The sequence below is a fragment of the Trifolium pratense genome, linkage group LG5, assembly GCF_020283565.1.
Source record: "Trifolium pratense cultivar HEN17-A07 linkage group LG5, ARS_RC_1.1, whole genome shotgun sequence".
In the NCBI taxonomy this organism is placed as follows: domain Eukaryota; kingdom Viridiplantae; phylum Streptophyta; class Magnoliopsida; order Fabales; family Fabaceae; genus Trifolium; species Trifolium pratense.
In genome coordinates this window covers 10,267,566-10,282,419 of record NC_060063.1, presented here as the reverse complement: position 1 = coordinate 10,282,419, position 14,854 = coordinate 10,267,566, and the positions used below count along the sequence as shown (strand labels likewise).

General features: G+C 34.4%; 1 protein-coding gene across 5 annotated transcripts; it reads left to right on the top strand.

Annotated features, from left to right (window-relative positions):
• The first annotated feature begins 85 nt into the window (after positions 1-85).
• Positions 86-14,375, top strand: LOC123884268 (ankyrin-2-like). Of its 5 annotated transcripts, none has more exons than XM_045933339.1 (7): positions 109-309; positions 1,986-2,021; positions 2,073-2,165; positions 2,351-2,815; positions 3,063-3,167; positions 12,412-12,830; positions 13,633-14,375. In XM_045933339.1, exons 2-7 carry the CDS (start codon positions 1,988-1,990, stop codon positions 14,245-14,247), a joined length of 1,731 nt encoding a protein of 576 aa, XP_045789295.1. In that variant the 5' UTR covers positions 109-309; positions 1,986-1,987; the 3' UTR covers positions 14,248-14,375. The 5 variants fall into 5 exon arrangements, with proteins under 5 accessions (XP_045789292.1, XP_045789295.1, XP_045789294.1 ...); XM_045933338.1 differs by having other exon boundaries at positions 1,986-2,091; positions 2,137-2,165; XM_045933340.1 differs by having other exon boundaries at positions 1,980-2,021.
• The last annotated feature ends 479 nt before the right edge of the window (positions 14,376-14,854 follow it).

Sequence of the window (14,854 nt, the reverse complement as noted above, 5' to 3'; positions counted from 1 at the left end):
TAAGTGATATAACTTTATTTAGATATTATATAGTATATTTTCCGTTAAAAAAGTATATAGTATACTTTTATCCATATTTCACACTGAATTATATTATAAAAATGTTATTCAATTGACTAAGAATAGGAACCATGTTTTTATTCTTACGAACTACACCCATGTAAAGACTCAAGTCACTTTGACATAGTCACACAAGACCTGAATATTTCAAGAGATTCCTTTACATTTGAGATTAGAAGATATTAACAACATAAATTTGTGGTTCATCCTTCATCGCCATTTTCCTCTTTTCTAAGATTGCTTCTTGAGGTAAACTCTATAAATTTCTCTCTATTTAATTTATTTAAGTTCTACTCGGCTTTAATTTTCAATTTTTTCCTATTTTTTTCTTACAATCATTCTTTTTCCTAACGAATAAAATTTGAGAATCATTTAAATTTAATCCTTACTTCAAATTTTCTTGCATATATATATATATATCATATATCACTAACTAGTCCTTCGTGTTTATTATTTTGGGAGCAACATATATAATTTCTCTTCCAAGCTTACTCATATGGATAGAGAGTGAAAGAAATATTCTCTGAATCAACCATTTTAAAATTTGTTCTTGTTGCCTGGAGTTTTCAAAATGTTAATATGTTTCTTTTGATGGGTTCTTTTCCATTTCTTTCTATACTTTTACTCCTCATCTCATCCTCTATTTTATCACACAAGTTGTATGTATATACACTCACACATGCACATACATGGTTAACTAATACATGAATCTTAATTTGCATTAATGGTTGAAAGATGCACCCTATTTTGTGTTGGAATCATAAAAGTTTATATTAGATGTAAAGTAGACTCTCGGTGATCTTGGTTGGGTTGGAGACACTTTTGGGGTATGTGTTGTTTTCTTTCTTTTTCTTTGAGGGAAGGTGTCTCTCCTCGTGGTTGAGATGTTGGGGGTGTTATTATTTTCTGGTGTATTTTTTATGGTTTTTTCTTTTTGGCTTTTGCTTTAGTGTAGGTCGTGGACTACTGATTTGGTGTACTTCATGTGCCCATTTTTATTCTCGACCTTTTCTTATATTTTTTTTCATTTATATAATATTATATTTGTAATTCAAAAAAAAAAAATCTGTCTCAATGATATCATATTATATCTAATAGAATTTACAAAGATTATGTCATATAAATTTTCAAATTCAACCTATAATCAGTTTTGTAAATTATATATCAAGTGATGTAACTACTATAATGTTACATATAAATTTAATTTAATTTCTTCTTATTATATTTAATTACTGCATATTATTATTTCTATTAGGTCCAGATAATATATTCTGTCTTCTAGTATACTATAAATCTTAGTTAAAGATATGTCTGTGGAAAAACTGGCCGGATTATGAATTAAATTTAGAGGTGTGTAAGGCAAAGACTTGTAGTGGATAGTTTTTGTAAAGTCAATTATATAAAACAAATAATGACTAAATATATATATGTGATGTGCATGAAAGCAAATGCTGGCCAACTAGGTCCTTACACGTGGCATATATGTAGTCCTTCTTATTGCAAGTTGAAACAATGATAGTATAGTATATACAGCCGCCTTGGGATTTATAAAACGTGATATTTAATTTCAAGATTAAAAATATCAATTTGTTCAAAAAAAAAAATTAAAAATAGCAATCAGTAACTAAATATTATTTTTATTTTTAACAAAAGTTATAAAGTATTATTATCTCCATCATCAAAGGTTGTTGGATTTAGACATATCAACGATACTCATGAATATTATTTTATATATAAGAGTTGATATTCGAACTTCAGAAATTTTATATATTTATTTTATTGAAGAGTGAAATTCTAACACTAATTTATTTGATAAAAAAGCTCTAAAAATATTTGTTTGCCATTTTAGTGTTTAATTTGTTTATATCCTCCTGTGAAAAAAAATGAAAAGATTGATTATCTGTGTTTGTTAATTTTATTTACAGAAATGGATATGTTAAATGTTTGCTCAGCAACATCTCCATCACAATTGAAAGCACATGAGGTTCATATTGAGTTGAAATTAGCAACATCATCAATATTATTGGCACAGCCACAGCTTCACCAACAAGGATGCACTTCTAATCAACATCGACTGCCTTCCCTTCACTTGTTACAAGATAAAAGTTTGATCATTACTCTTTCTCTCTAATATTTAAAATATAATTTAAAGGTGGATCTTTACTAGTTTTAGTCAAAAAAATAAATTTTGTACATTAGGAATCAATTTTAACCTTCAAAAATAGAACTATGCAAACATCCACTTGACTTAGAATATGGCACTTTATTAATTCAACTTTAATTTCTTCAGGAAAATATTTGAACCAATGTGTACCCCTTTATAAGAGAGCACTAGAAGGTGATTGGAATGCATCAAAGGGTATGATACATAAAAATAATGAACTATTAAATGCTGCTATAACAAGGGATTATGGCACACTACTTCATGTTGCAGCAGGAACAAATCATGTTCATTTTGTAGAGGAGTTAGTTAAATTACTTAAGCCAAATGACTTGTTACTACAAAACAATAAAGGGAATACATCATTGTGTGTGGCTGCTGTTTCTGGAAATCTTCAAATTGTTGTTATATTGATTGAGACAAATGGGTGCCTAATACAAATTAGAGGTGTTGAAGGAATGAGTCCTCTAACTATGGCTGCTTTTTATGGAAGAAGCGACATTGCAAGGTATCTATTCAATCATAATATAGATATATTGGAAGAAGAGGAGATGAATGGTTTGTTCTTCATTTGCATCAAGAATGATTTGTATGGTAAGTAAATTGCCCTTAATTAATTCCTTCCTAAGCAATTCTTGTTGCATGTAATATACTTTATGATCTTTTTTATAAGAAACAACTCACTTTTTAAATTTATGTTCATTGAATATTTGATGTATTTAGTCTATATTATCAGACTAAATCTAAAGAGTCAACTGTTTCTAGTAAAATGAACAGAGGTACGTAGTAATATGTTTGATATATATTAATACCTACAATTACACTCCTGAAAATTTTGCAGATTTAGCTTTGCAAATGGTATGGAAAAAGTCAACATTGGCATTGATTCGAAATAACAACAGTGAAACAGGCTTACATGTCTTGGCTAGAAAGCCTTTTTGTCTTGGTAAGTCTTTACAATCACTCTTTTCCAGAAAACAGATAAACCATGAGATTTTTATTGGCCATCCAATTATTTTTATAACGTCCGCTAGAGGACGATAAATTTTTATTTGCTACTTAAATAGTGGAACTGGATGGATAAAAACGGAAACGTGTAGGGCGCGCGAGAAGCAAATAAGGCGATAAAAGAAGATCTCATAAATCATATTCATGTTCTTTTGTTTACTTCCTACTCAGGTCCGACTTACACACATGTGCAATGTGTGTGACGACCTTGGGCCTCAAAATTTTGAGGTCTATTGATGGATTTTTCGCAAGTGAACGAAATACCACGTAGTAATAAAAATATTGATCCACAGAGATTGTGTGATTAAACTAGTCTAATAGTGTTCATAAACATCATGCAATAAGAAAACATAATTTGGGGGTTTGTTTGAGTGATTAATTGGTAGAAAAACGTGCTTTGTAATAAGTGGAAAAGCGAGGTAGAATCATCGGAATCACCTAGTCTATAGCTAAATCACATGCAACCTACCGTATCATACGAATTTACTCAAGTATTCACAACTGGATTAACAAATTAGTGAATCACAATCTCTTGTCAAAATCCACTTTATTCGTTGTCGATACTCCACCGATCTCTCGAGTGGAAGCTACCTACAACGAATGATATGAAAGCGCGTCGATCGTTCGCTACACTCTATGTTTCAATCTCTCGATCGGAAACACTCGAGTGCTCAATGCAATTCAGTTCAGAAATTAAACCAATATTCTCATACGTGACTTAACTCAAAATCATTATAACACTAATGAAGGATTATAAAGCATTAAGTGAAGAATTGCATTAAGTAAAAACTATAAAACAGAGTAAATTCTTACAATAGAGCAGATTACATTAGATCCATCTATATCCTAAGCTATCCTAGATCCTACCTCCACAAGGAGTTTAGCTCCTCATGTTGCTTCGATCGCGTCCTAGCTTCAACTTCATGGCTTGAGAATCCATGCTATTGAGGAGCTTGAAGCTATCCTATGAAGGTCTGGATCCAACTGTGAAAGCTCCAAAACCAGAGAGTAGATGAAATGTAGCAGATTTTCCAACCCCTGAAACAGAAAATGCAGATTCCTTATATAATAATCGCAACCACGCCGCGCGCCAGATCTATCACGCCGCGCGTGGTTGCAATTTCTCAACTACGCAGCGCGTGTAACGGTCTTACGCGGCGCGTGATCAAATCTGAGGTCTTTGATCTTCAACTCTGCAATCTTCACGCCGCGCGTGATAGCTCCATGCCCCCGGCGCAGTTATCCTTCCTTCACGCCGCGCGTGGTCAGTGCTACGCCGCGCATGATCAAGTCAGAGAGCAATCCAATTCTGATCAAAGCTTCACGCCGCGCGTGGTAGGTATCACGCCGCGCGTAATCATGGTCAAAAACTTGGCTCTCTGTGATCTCCATCACGCAGCGCGTGATGGGCTACGCCTAGTGAAAATCAGCAATTTCATGCAATTTACCTGTTTTCTTCCAACACAAGTAATCATGCTTATGAATAGATTTCTCTTACATTTATTGCTTAAAACCTACTAAAATGCATTTAATGTTGCTAAAATAGGCATGGATTAGAGAGTGTGACGATCCGTCATCACAACCCCAAACTTAAACATTTCCTTGTCCTCAAGGAAACAACTTTTACCTCAAGCTTTTGTGTCAATACTTTGGCATTTTCCTTAGATTCACTCGAATCATACATACGTGAGAATCACCTGATGATCAATGATCCATCTGCAAACAATGCTCAATTGCACAATCGTTCCCGCAAGGCATTTTCAAGTAATTCACACTTTTCAACCAAGGCTCTATGATTCCATCACACTACTCACATACACTCTTCAATTTTGGTAATTCACTCAAATCAACACATCAATGCAAGTCAACAATAATTTTGCAAGTAGTCTAAGAATTCATTTGGTTCACTTTGGGCACACACTTTAGAGGTCTTTTAGGGTTATAACGTGGCTTGACTAGGGTGGATGGTGACATTTTGGGATAAATAGTAGAAAAACTTGGAGTTAGATCCCCCTAAGGTCAAAACTTTTCATAAACCAAATCCCTTTTCTTTTGAACTATAGTGGACTAGAGAACTTTTTTCAATTCATCAAATAAAGTTTTGTAATTCTTTTGCACTCAAGGCTATCACTACTTTTTGTACTTCTTTTCAATATTTTTTTTTTTCCATCATTCATCTCTTTTTTCATTTTCATGTTTTCATCATTTTTTTTTTCATACTTTTCTTCTATCTTTCTCATGACTAAAGCCTTGCAATTTTTTGAAATTTTTCAATCAAAACTTTTTATAAGTTCTCTAGTACCCTCACCCCAAACTTTATTTGTTGCTAATTCCAAAGAGCAACCCCAAACTTAGTGGTGAGCAATGCGCATCAACCACTAATTAGGTGCCTAACCTCCAAGAAAGTCATTCCTTTTTTTTTTCATCAAAAATTTCTTAAGGTTTTGCAAAACAACATTTTCTTTTTCAGCTCAAATTGGTTAAGCAAAGGATAATTATATGTAAGGGTGGATAGACAAGTTCAAAGGTACCAAGGAACATGCCTCGTGTGTGCTACAAAAGTACCAATCAAATAAAAAGACGACAAGCAAAATCGAGAGACAATACATGAGTGGATATCACACATAGAAGGAAAAAGAGTGTTTGGCTCAATACCTCATGGTTGGGTCGAATCAAAGAACCGGTCAAAAAGTGTGCGTTCCCTTCCTTTGCCTCTTGATCACATGAGTGCAACAAGCTATTGCACTGCAAGTTTCACAAATTACACACGGAGACAATCAAGCAATTGATACTCAAGTAACTAGAAGGAACATGCCAAAATATTGAAACAAATTCTAAAGGTAAAAATCATTCCACAATCGAACAAGGTAAAGTTCAAATTCAAAGTTAAAATAGTACATATCCAGCCAAATATCCAAGCAACATCAAATCATTATTACAAACCAACGAAAGTAAAAGAGCAAAAGTAAAAGTAGAGATAGAGTAGGAATAAAGTAGCAGCAGCAGCAGAAAATCATAACCAAGGACGTCAGGCGGTGTCATCCGGTTGGCCAGTGAAATAATTTGTGAAAGGGCTATTCAATTTCAAATTCAGCCCGTCCACATCCAACATCTCCCTCTCCATATCAGCAGCCTCCTCCTGCTCAACCCGGCGGCACCTCTCGATCTCCGCTAACTCAGAAGTTCTCAAACCAGAATTGTAAGCTTGTCTGGCCTGAAATGATGTTAGCTCCCTCGCCTGATGCGCCTCCCAATCAGCATCAACGGGATACAAGGTCCCAAAAGTATGAGGAGGGAAGGTAGATCGATAAGTCATTGATACACCTAAAAATATGCTATTTATTTAGTTAATTTACTATTATATTTTATATGTTTTTATTTCGATTCCGAAGTTTTATTATATAAATAGTTACTTATTTCTCATATTTTAAATAAACAGATAAAAAGTGTACGAGTTGAAGAAAGGAGCGAAAACGGACCGAAAAAGAGCAAAAATGAACAAAAGGCCACACATGTGCAGCCAATTGGGCCACACATGTGCAGCCCACAAGATGCTCGCCAGCCAAGCCAAAGTGGCGACCGCCAACAAGGCCCTAATGGCGCCCGCCAGCTGCATCCAAGTGGCCCTCGCCACTTCCTTCAAATCATGGCCATCCGGTTAATCCAACGGCAACGCGAAGAATTTTTACAAGTCCCACATCGGCCAAATTATGTCTTTTCCTCCTTGTATTTTAGTATAAATAGGCTAGTTCTCTTCACTCAAAAACATAACACTTGACTTGGAGAATTGAGAACTAGGCTTAGTACCACAAGGTTTTCTTCTCTAAAGTTGAGAGTTTAGTATTATTTTATTCTCCGTTGAGAATAAAATAAGTTTTTTTTATTTTCCTACTGTTACGCTGTCGGAGTCCGTACTCGAGATTCCTTTTGTTATTTCAGGTTCTTATTTTATTTTATGGTCTTATTTATTTCTTGTCTTTATTTTATTGCTTTTATTTTATGCTTTTAATTTCTGCTTTTATTTTTATTATGTCTTTTTATTTATTTGCTTATTTTATTTTTATGTCTTTAGTTTTAGTTATGTCTAGCTAAATTTAGCGTTGCTAGGATGTGTAGTTAGTAGCTAATAGGGGTTCGGTAGTTAATTCGCGCTTAATAGTTTTCAACCACCAGTTTTAAATAAATACGTTTTCAAATAATTCGTCACGAGAGTGAGGATTGTTTTAAAGGCAATAAACCAACATTGACGAGAGTTGAGGTTTAGGGTCGGATAGTTAAAACTGACCGTTAGTTCTAAAGTCCGCGAGAGCTATTTAGGATTAATGAGTTTTATATTGATTTTCAAAGGTACTTATATAGGTAAGTGAGCGCGTGAGAGCTGAGCATTTATTTTATCTAAGTATAACGCTAGTCAAGATTTGCGAGAGCTGAGATTAGTGTTTTTAAATTAAATATAATTCTTGAAAACTGACAACGGTTTTATTTTCTTAAGCAGTTTTTAATTAAACATTGATTTTAATTCGTCACGAGAGTGAGAATTAATTAAAGTAAAAATCAATAGAGCGAGAGCGTGAGATTTCTACTAGATAGTAAAAACTGAACATTAAATCTAATTCGCAACGAGAGTTGGGATTAGAGTTAATTAAATTATATTGTTTTTCAAAGAGTATTTTATTAGCGGGTGTGAGGACGAGAGTTAAGCACCACCTTTATAATTTATAATACTATCTGAATTGTATTTTTAAAACAATATAGTTTCGAAAATTTAAATGTTTACACCACTAAAATCTAGAAGTAATGCAACTACTTTGTAAAGTATTTTATTAATTTCATGATGAGAGTTGTGAGAGCTGGAAGTGAGAACGGCTTTCGCCTGGAGCATCGATTTTATTAAAATACGACAATTAGATGTGGTAGTAATTTTGTCTAGCGCGAACTAAGTATTGAACCCTCTGAAGCAACTAATAGCACGTCCTAGCAATATTTTATTTACATATTAAAAATCTAAAAAATATTTATTTCTCTTATTTTAGTTATTCAATTAATCATAACCCTTTAAATCATTAGCCTTAGATTTACAAAGCAACACTAGAATACGGTAGGTCGATTATTGGTCCTTTGGGTTCGATATCTTTTAAAACTACACGACACGACTGTATACTTGCGGTCATTGTCGCGTCACACGATCAGTCATCGCCTCGGTGTACATGGAAGAGGCGGTATCAAAGTAAAGATTAGGAAGCCCGGAGTACTGAGAAATTTCCATCTGGTGTAGCATAGAAGCAAGTTGATTAATATCATGAGAGTAACGAGGAGGTGCTGACTCCGGAATCCCTTGTGGTTCATCAACCGGCACCTCATGTTGGTCCGGGTGAACACCATCTTCAAACCGATTAATCTCTTCCTCTTCTCTCAAAGCATCTTCTCTCGCAGCATTCCCCTCACCACGGGGAACTATGGGACCTCTCTCAAATCTCTTCTCAAAGTATGATAACGATAGTGGACGAATAGGATGTAAGTCACCTTCTTGCACAAACATTGGGACATTGCTTGCCCTACACAAAGCAGCAATTAAGTTGCAATGCCCCAAAGTAAAAGTCGGATTATTATTATTTGCCATTTCATGTAAATCCTTTTGTAACCAAAGACCAAGATCTACATAACGACCCTTAGCTAGTAGTCGAACAGCAGCAACATTATCAAACTGGATTTCAGAGTTATTACCAACCACTCTAACATTCTTCAGCCAAAACTCACCCCAAGCACGGTGAATAGGGTTAAAACTCGTCAAACTCAACCTAGTAGGAAGAGACGTGGGCGAGTGTGACAGCCATCTAGCACCAGGTCTACAAACAATCGCCTTAACTCTTCCCTCACCACGAGACCACCATTAGCAATTCTTTCCTTCTCGGATACCAACTCACAAGCACCTCTCACACGACAATCCAACAAAGTATTAATGTGAGCTGCAGAATAATACACTCTAATTCCCCTAACCGTTGAATAATATTCAGAATGCGAAGACTAGTCAGGCAAGTAAGCATTTGTGAGAAATTCCCTAACCCACATCTGATTACCAGGATTAGCTTCATCTTTAATCATCAACTTATTAAACTTCCCCCATTTTCTAGACTTAATCTCATTCCCTATCTCAGCAACACCTTTTAACAAATCCTCTCCAAAACCTTTTTCTTGATTAATAGTAAAGGTTTGGATTTTTGTGTACCTTTTCTCGTGAACTTCACTAATGAAGTGAGGGTGGACCTGTGGCTGAGTAACATTGCTCCGGCGTGGAGGAGATGCTTGAGCGGACCGAGAAGAATGGCCCTTGCTTGCACTCATCATTGTCCTTGGCTTCTTCGATGGTTCTTGTGGAGGATTAGCGTCACTCTTCTTCTTCGACTTCCCGATTAATCTTGTCAACATCTTGACTGAATGATGGGAGATTGGAGGTTGAAATGGGTTGATTTTGGGAAAGTGGTGAAATGAGAAATTGGAAGTGGAATTGGAGTGGTTGAGATGGGTTTTGTGAGTGTGAAGGAATGGGATGATTGAAGGTAATTAGAGATGAAATTGAAGAGGTTTGAAGGATGAAAATGGGTTAACAATGGAGTTTTTCGCGTGAGAACCCGTGTGTAATGATGATGGGATTAATGGAGTGATTGGGAAGATGAAGAAATTCAAATTTGACACGCTTTCCTGTGCAATCACGCCGCGCGTGACCCCTGCTACGCCGCGCGTAGTACAATTTGTAACGGTCAAGAACTTCCTTCATAAAGGCCACGCCGCGCGTGATGGCCATCATGCGGCGCGTAATCACTAGTCAGAGAGCCCTTCTTTCTCCAGGCTTCACGCAGCGCGTGATACACCCACACGCCGCGCGTAATACATTTTTAAAAACTCCTTCCTCTGTACTGAAGGATCACGCCGCGCGTGATTGTACTGCACCCTCAGCGTAGTTGAGCTCTGTTTTGCCCTGTTTTGCTTTAGTCCTTGCTTCTGCTGCGTACCTACCTACATACTTCAAAACAAAACAAACTAAAACATTAGAAACTGTTGGGTCAATCACAATCCCCGGCAACGGCCCCAAAAACTTGATGGATTTTTCGCAAGTGAACGAAATACCACGTAGTAATAAAAATATCGATCCACAGGGATTGTGTGATTAAACTAGTCTAATAGTGTTCATAAACATCATGCAATAAGAAAACATAATTTGGGGGTTTGTTTGAGTGATTAATTGGTAGAAAAACGTGCTTTGTAATAAGTGGAAAAGCGAGGTAGAATCATCGGAATCACCTAGTCTATAGCTAAATCACATGCAACCTACCGTATCATACGAATTTAATCAAGTGTTCACAACTGGATCAACAAATTAGTGAATCGCAATCTCTTGTCAAAATCCACTCTATTCGTTGTCGATACTCCCCCGATCTCTCGGGTGGAAGCTTCCTACAACGAATGATATGAAAGCGCGTCGATCGTTTGCTACACTCTATGTTTCAATCTCTCAACCGGAAACACTCGAGTGCTCAATGCAATTCAGTTCAGAAATTAAACCAATATTCTCATACGTGACTTAACTGAAAATCATTATAACACTAATGAAGGATTATAAAGCATTAAGTGAAGAATTGCAATAAGTAAACACTATGAAACAGAGTAAATTCTTACAATAGAGCAGATTACATTAGATCCATCTATATCTTAAGCTATCCTAGATCCTACCTCCATAAGGAGTTTAGCTCCTCATGTTGCTTCGATCGTGTCCTAGCTTCAACTTCATGGCTTGAGAATCCATGCTATTGAGGAGCTTGAAGCTATCCTATGAAGGTCTGGATCCAACTGTGAAAGCTCCAAAACCAGAAAGTAGATGAAATGTAGCAGATTTTCCAACCCGTGAAACAGAAAATGCAGATTCCTTATATAATAATCGCAACCACGCCGCCCGCCAGATCTATCACACCGCGCGTGGTTGCAATTTCTTCAACTACGCCGCGCGTGTAACGGTCTTATGCGGCGCGTGATCAAATCTGAGGTCTCTGATCTTCAACTCTGCAATCTTCCCGCCACGCATGATAGCTTCACGCCCCCGGCGCAGTTATCCTTCCTTCCTTCAAGCCGCGCGTGGTCAGTGCTACGCCGCGCGTGATCAACTCAGAGAGCAATCCAATTCTGATCAAAGCTTCACGCCGCGCGTGGTAGGTATCACGCCGCGCGTGATCATGGTGAAAAACTTGGCTCTCTGTGATCTCCATCACGCAGCGCGTGATGGGCTACGCCCCCAGCGTAGTGAAAATCAGCAATTTCCTGTAATTTACCTGTTTTCTTGCAACACAAGTAATCATGTTTATGAATAGATTTCTCTTACATTTATTGCTTAAAACCTACTAAAATGTATTTAATGTTGCTAAAATAGGCATTGATTAGAAAGTGTGACGATCCGTCATCATATATAATATTAGTTATATATTATTTATACGCATAAAATATCAGATGTGTAGTAATAGATTAATCTTGATACCCTAAAATAATTGTTGTATATTGTTTTTCCTTATATTAATATAGTTATATATTATTAATGTTCATTGCTTAAAAAAAAAAGATTTATTAATGTTCATAAAATATCATATGAGTATCAATAGATTAGTTATCGATACTCATAAATATAGTTCTATCTCATTTTAATCTTTGCATCAAATATTGGGGTCGGATGGGTAACTCAACTAGTTAAACTAGTTGTATTAAAGATTAAGGAGTTAGAGGTATTCAAGTCATGACAAGGAGAAAAACTAATATAATATTATAATATATTAACATAACGATTTGCCATTAAAAAAAAAATCTTTGCATCAAATTTAATCTTAGATTAGGACGTCCTTTTTTGACGTTATATATAATGATAATTATTTTTTATTTTTTATGAGGATCCATTTTTAATATTCAAACAGAACCTTCAAATAGTCGAAATCAGCCGCATTTCTACTCTAACCATTGACCAATTTGAATTCTTCTAAGGGGTTAAATATGTTTGATCTAATAAGATATTTTCTTTCGTATTCCTTTTTAAAAGTTGATATTGTGCGAGGTACGAAATAAATAAAATTTAATTATTATTTGATACCAAGTACAATATCTTTTAATCTTTACATATCTAATTAACGTAGAATATCTTTGTGTAGGCATGGAGATAAGTCCATTATTTCTCCAACTTGTTGGTTGTCTTTGGAACATACTTCTCAATCATGGATGTACAGAAACACATAGGACAATTATAAATCAACCATCAAAAATAACATTTGATGCTACAGAAATTGGAAATTTTCACTTTGTGGCTGAGCTTTTGAGGTCTGAGCCTGATTTAATAAGAGAAGTTGATGACAAAAAAAGAAGCATATTTCACATTGCTGTTCAACATTGTCATTCAAGCATATTTAGTCTAATACATGAATTAGGCTCCTTCAAAGATTCAATTGTAGCACTTGAAGATGATGAAGAAAATAATATATTACATTATGCTGCTAAATTAGCACCTCATTGTCAGCTTAAATTAATTTCAGGAGCAGCTCTTCAAATGACACATGAAATACTATGGTTTGAGGTACATTTCCTACAACTTTATACCATACATATGTCTTATAATATCTTTTGAAGCGCTGAAAAATATACGAACATCAAACACAATACTGACTGATAATGACATGTAGACACTAGTAATAATTTAAGATATTAATAGAAATAATTGAAAGTAGTAACATGTTTGATGGTGGACACTGCAATGTGTCAAAACATCGGACATGCCTTCGATCTAAAATTTCAACGTATCGTCAAATATTTTTATGTATATATTTATTTTTTATTTTGCTTCTTTGAATTTCAGATCTATGGGTATGTTTGATCCGCTAAAAAAATTAAGGGATTAGACAGGACAATACAGTGTTTGATTTTAAAATTGTTCCTCAAATTACCGGATAAATTGGAAATCAATGGACTAAGTAAAAATTTTGTGCTTCACTAAACCACAAGACTGCCAAGACAACATTTTTTCTTCCATAAAAGTTGTCTAAAATACTAAAATAATTTTTTTTCCACCAAACATTATGGGAGACAAAATTTATCTAATGCATTAAGTTTGTCTAGTACTATTTTGTCAAGTATGTACTTACTTTTTGGGAATCAAACCAAATTTATATGTGTTTGTTCGATTATTTATTTTATCTAAATTAAAATTTTAAATTTTGTTGTGGTTATGATTTCTTTGGTCGCAATATCTAAGTATATTAGGGATTAGTCTTTGTAGTTGCTCGCAGAGTATACCCGATTTATGTCAAAAATAAAAAAGTGACATGCATGTCATCAGTAATTATTGTTACTAAACTTTTCATTATAATTTGACATTACAGGAAGTGAAAAAGTTAATGTCACCATTAGAAACAAAGAAGAAAAATTGCAATGGCAAAACTCCTGATGATATATTTACTGAGGAGCATAAAGAGCTATTAACAAAAGCAGAATCTTGGATTGAAAGCACAACAAATTATTGCATTCTTATTTCAACACTCATTTCAACTGGAGTATTTACATCAACATTTAACATACCTGGTGGCTACAACAAAAATACAGGAACACCAAATTATTTACAAAAACAAGCATTTCTTATATTTGCGGTATCGAATGCAACTGCAATGATATCATCCGCAATTTCGATACTAATTTTCTTATCTATTATCATCTCAAGTTATGCAGAGTATGCTTATTTCAAATCACTTCCTTCAAAGTTGCTATGTGGATTGATTGCACAAATCATCTCCATTACAAGCATGATGATAGCTTTTAGTGTTTCATTTTTTATAACATATTGTCATGGTTTGATTTGGGTTCCATATTTTATTTCTGTTTTTGCATTACTTCCTATAGTTTTGTTCAAATTTCTTGTATATCCACTTTGGTTGGATATTATAAGTTCTTCTTATTTTTGTATGTCCCTATTTCAGCCAAGAAAAGGAATTCTTAATTAACTAGTAGGAAAAAGATAGAAATGTAAATTATAGATATGTTTAATATATCCTAGCTAGCTACATGTAGTTTTATATTGTATAGATTTTTCCATATTATTAAGACATTAAATTTATGGATCTCTCAATTATAAAATGTTTAACATATCTATTTTTCTATCGAATTGAGACTCAAGTCACACTTAAAATATCAACAGCGAACTACAAAATTGACCGGGTCTTTGTGTTGTAGCTCACACATTAGAGAAAAAGTTTACCTCACACTAAAATTTAGGCAAAATTACACTACAAGTCCTTTATCTTATTTTTTTGTAACACTTTGGTCCTTTATCTTTTTTTTTTTGTAACATTTTGGTCCTTTATCTTTTATTTGTAACACTTTAGTCCTTTATTTTTTTTTATTTGTGACACTTTAGTCCCTTTTTTTGTAACAGTTTGGTCCTTTATCTTTTTTTATTTGTAACACTTTGATCCTTTATTTTTTATAAATAAATAAGATAAGGACCAAAGTGTTACAAAAAAAAAGATAAAGGATCAAATTGTTACAAAAATAAGATAAATGACCAAAATGTTACAAAAAAATAAGATAAAGGACTTGTAGTTTAATTTT

What these genes read in the sequence shown, in the direction of transcription:
- LOC123884268 (XM_045933336.1), top strand. Translation starts at nt 1,988, where the DNA reads ATGGATATGTTAAATGTTTGCTCAGCAACATCTCCATCACAATTGAAA. An exon ending in CATCAAGAATGATTTGTATG is followed by an intron (nt 2,816 to 3,062) that starts GTAAGTAAATTG and finishes AAAATTTTGCAG; the next exon opens with ATTTAGCTTTGCAAATGGTA. An exon ending in ATGAAATACTATGGTTTGAG is followed by an intron (nt 12,831 to 13,632) that starts GTACATTTCCTA and finishes TTGACATTACAG; the next exon opens with GAAGTGAAAAAGTTAATGTC.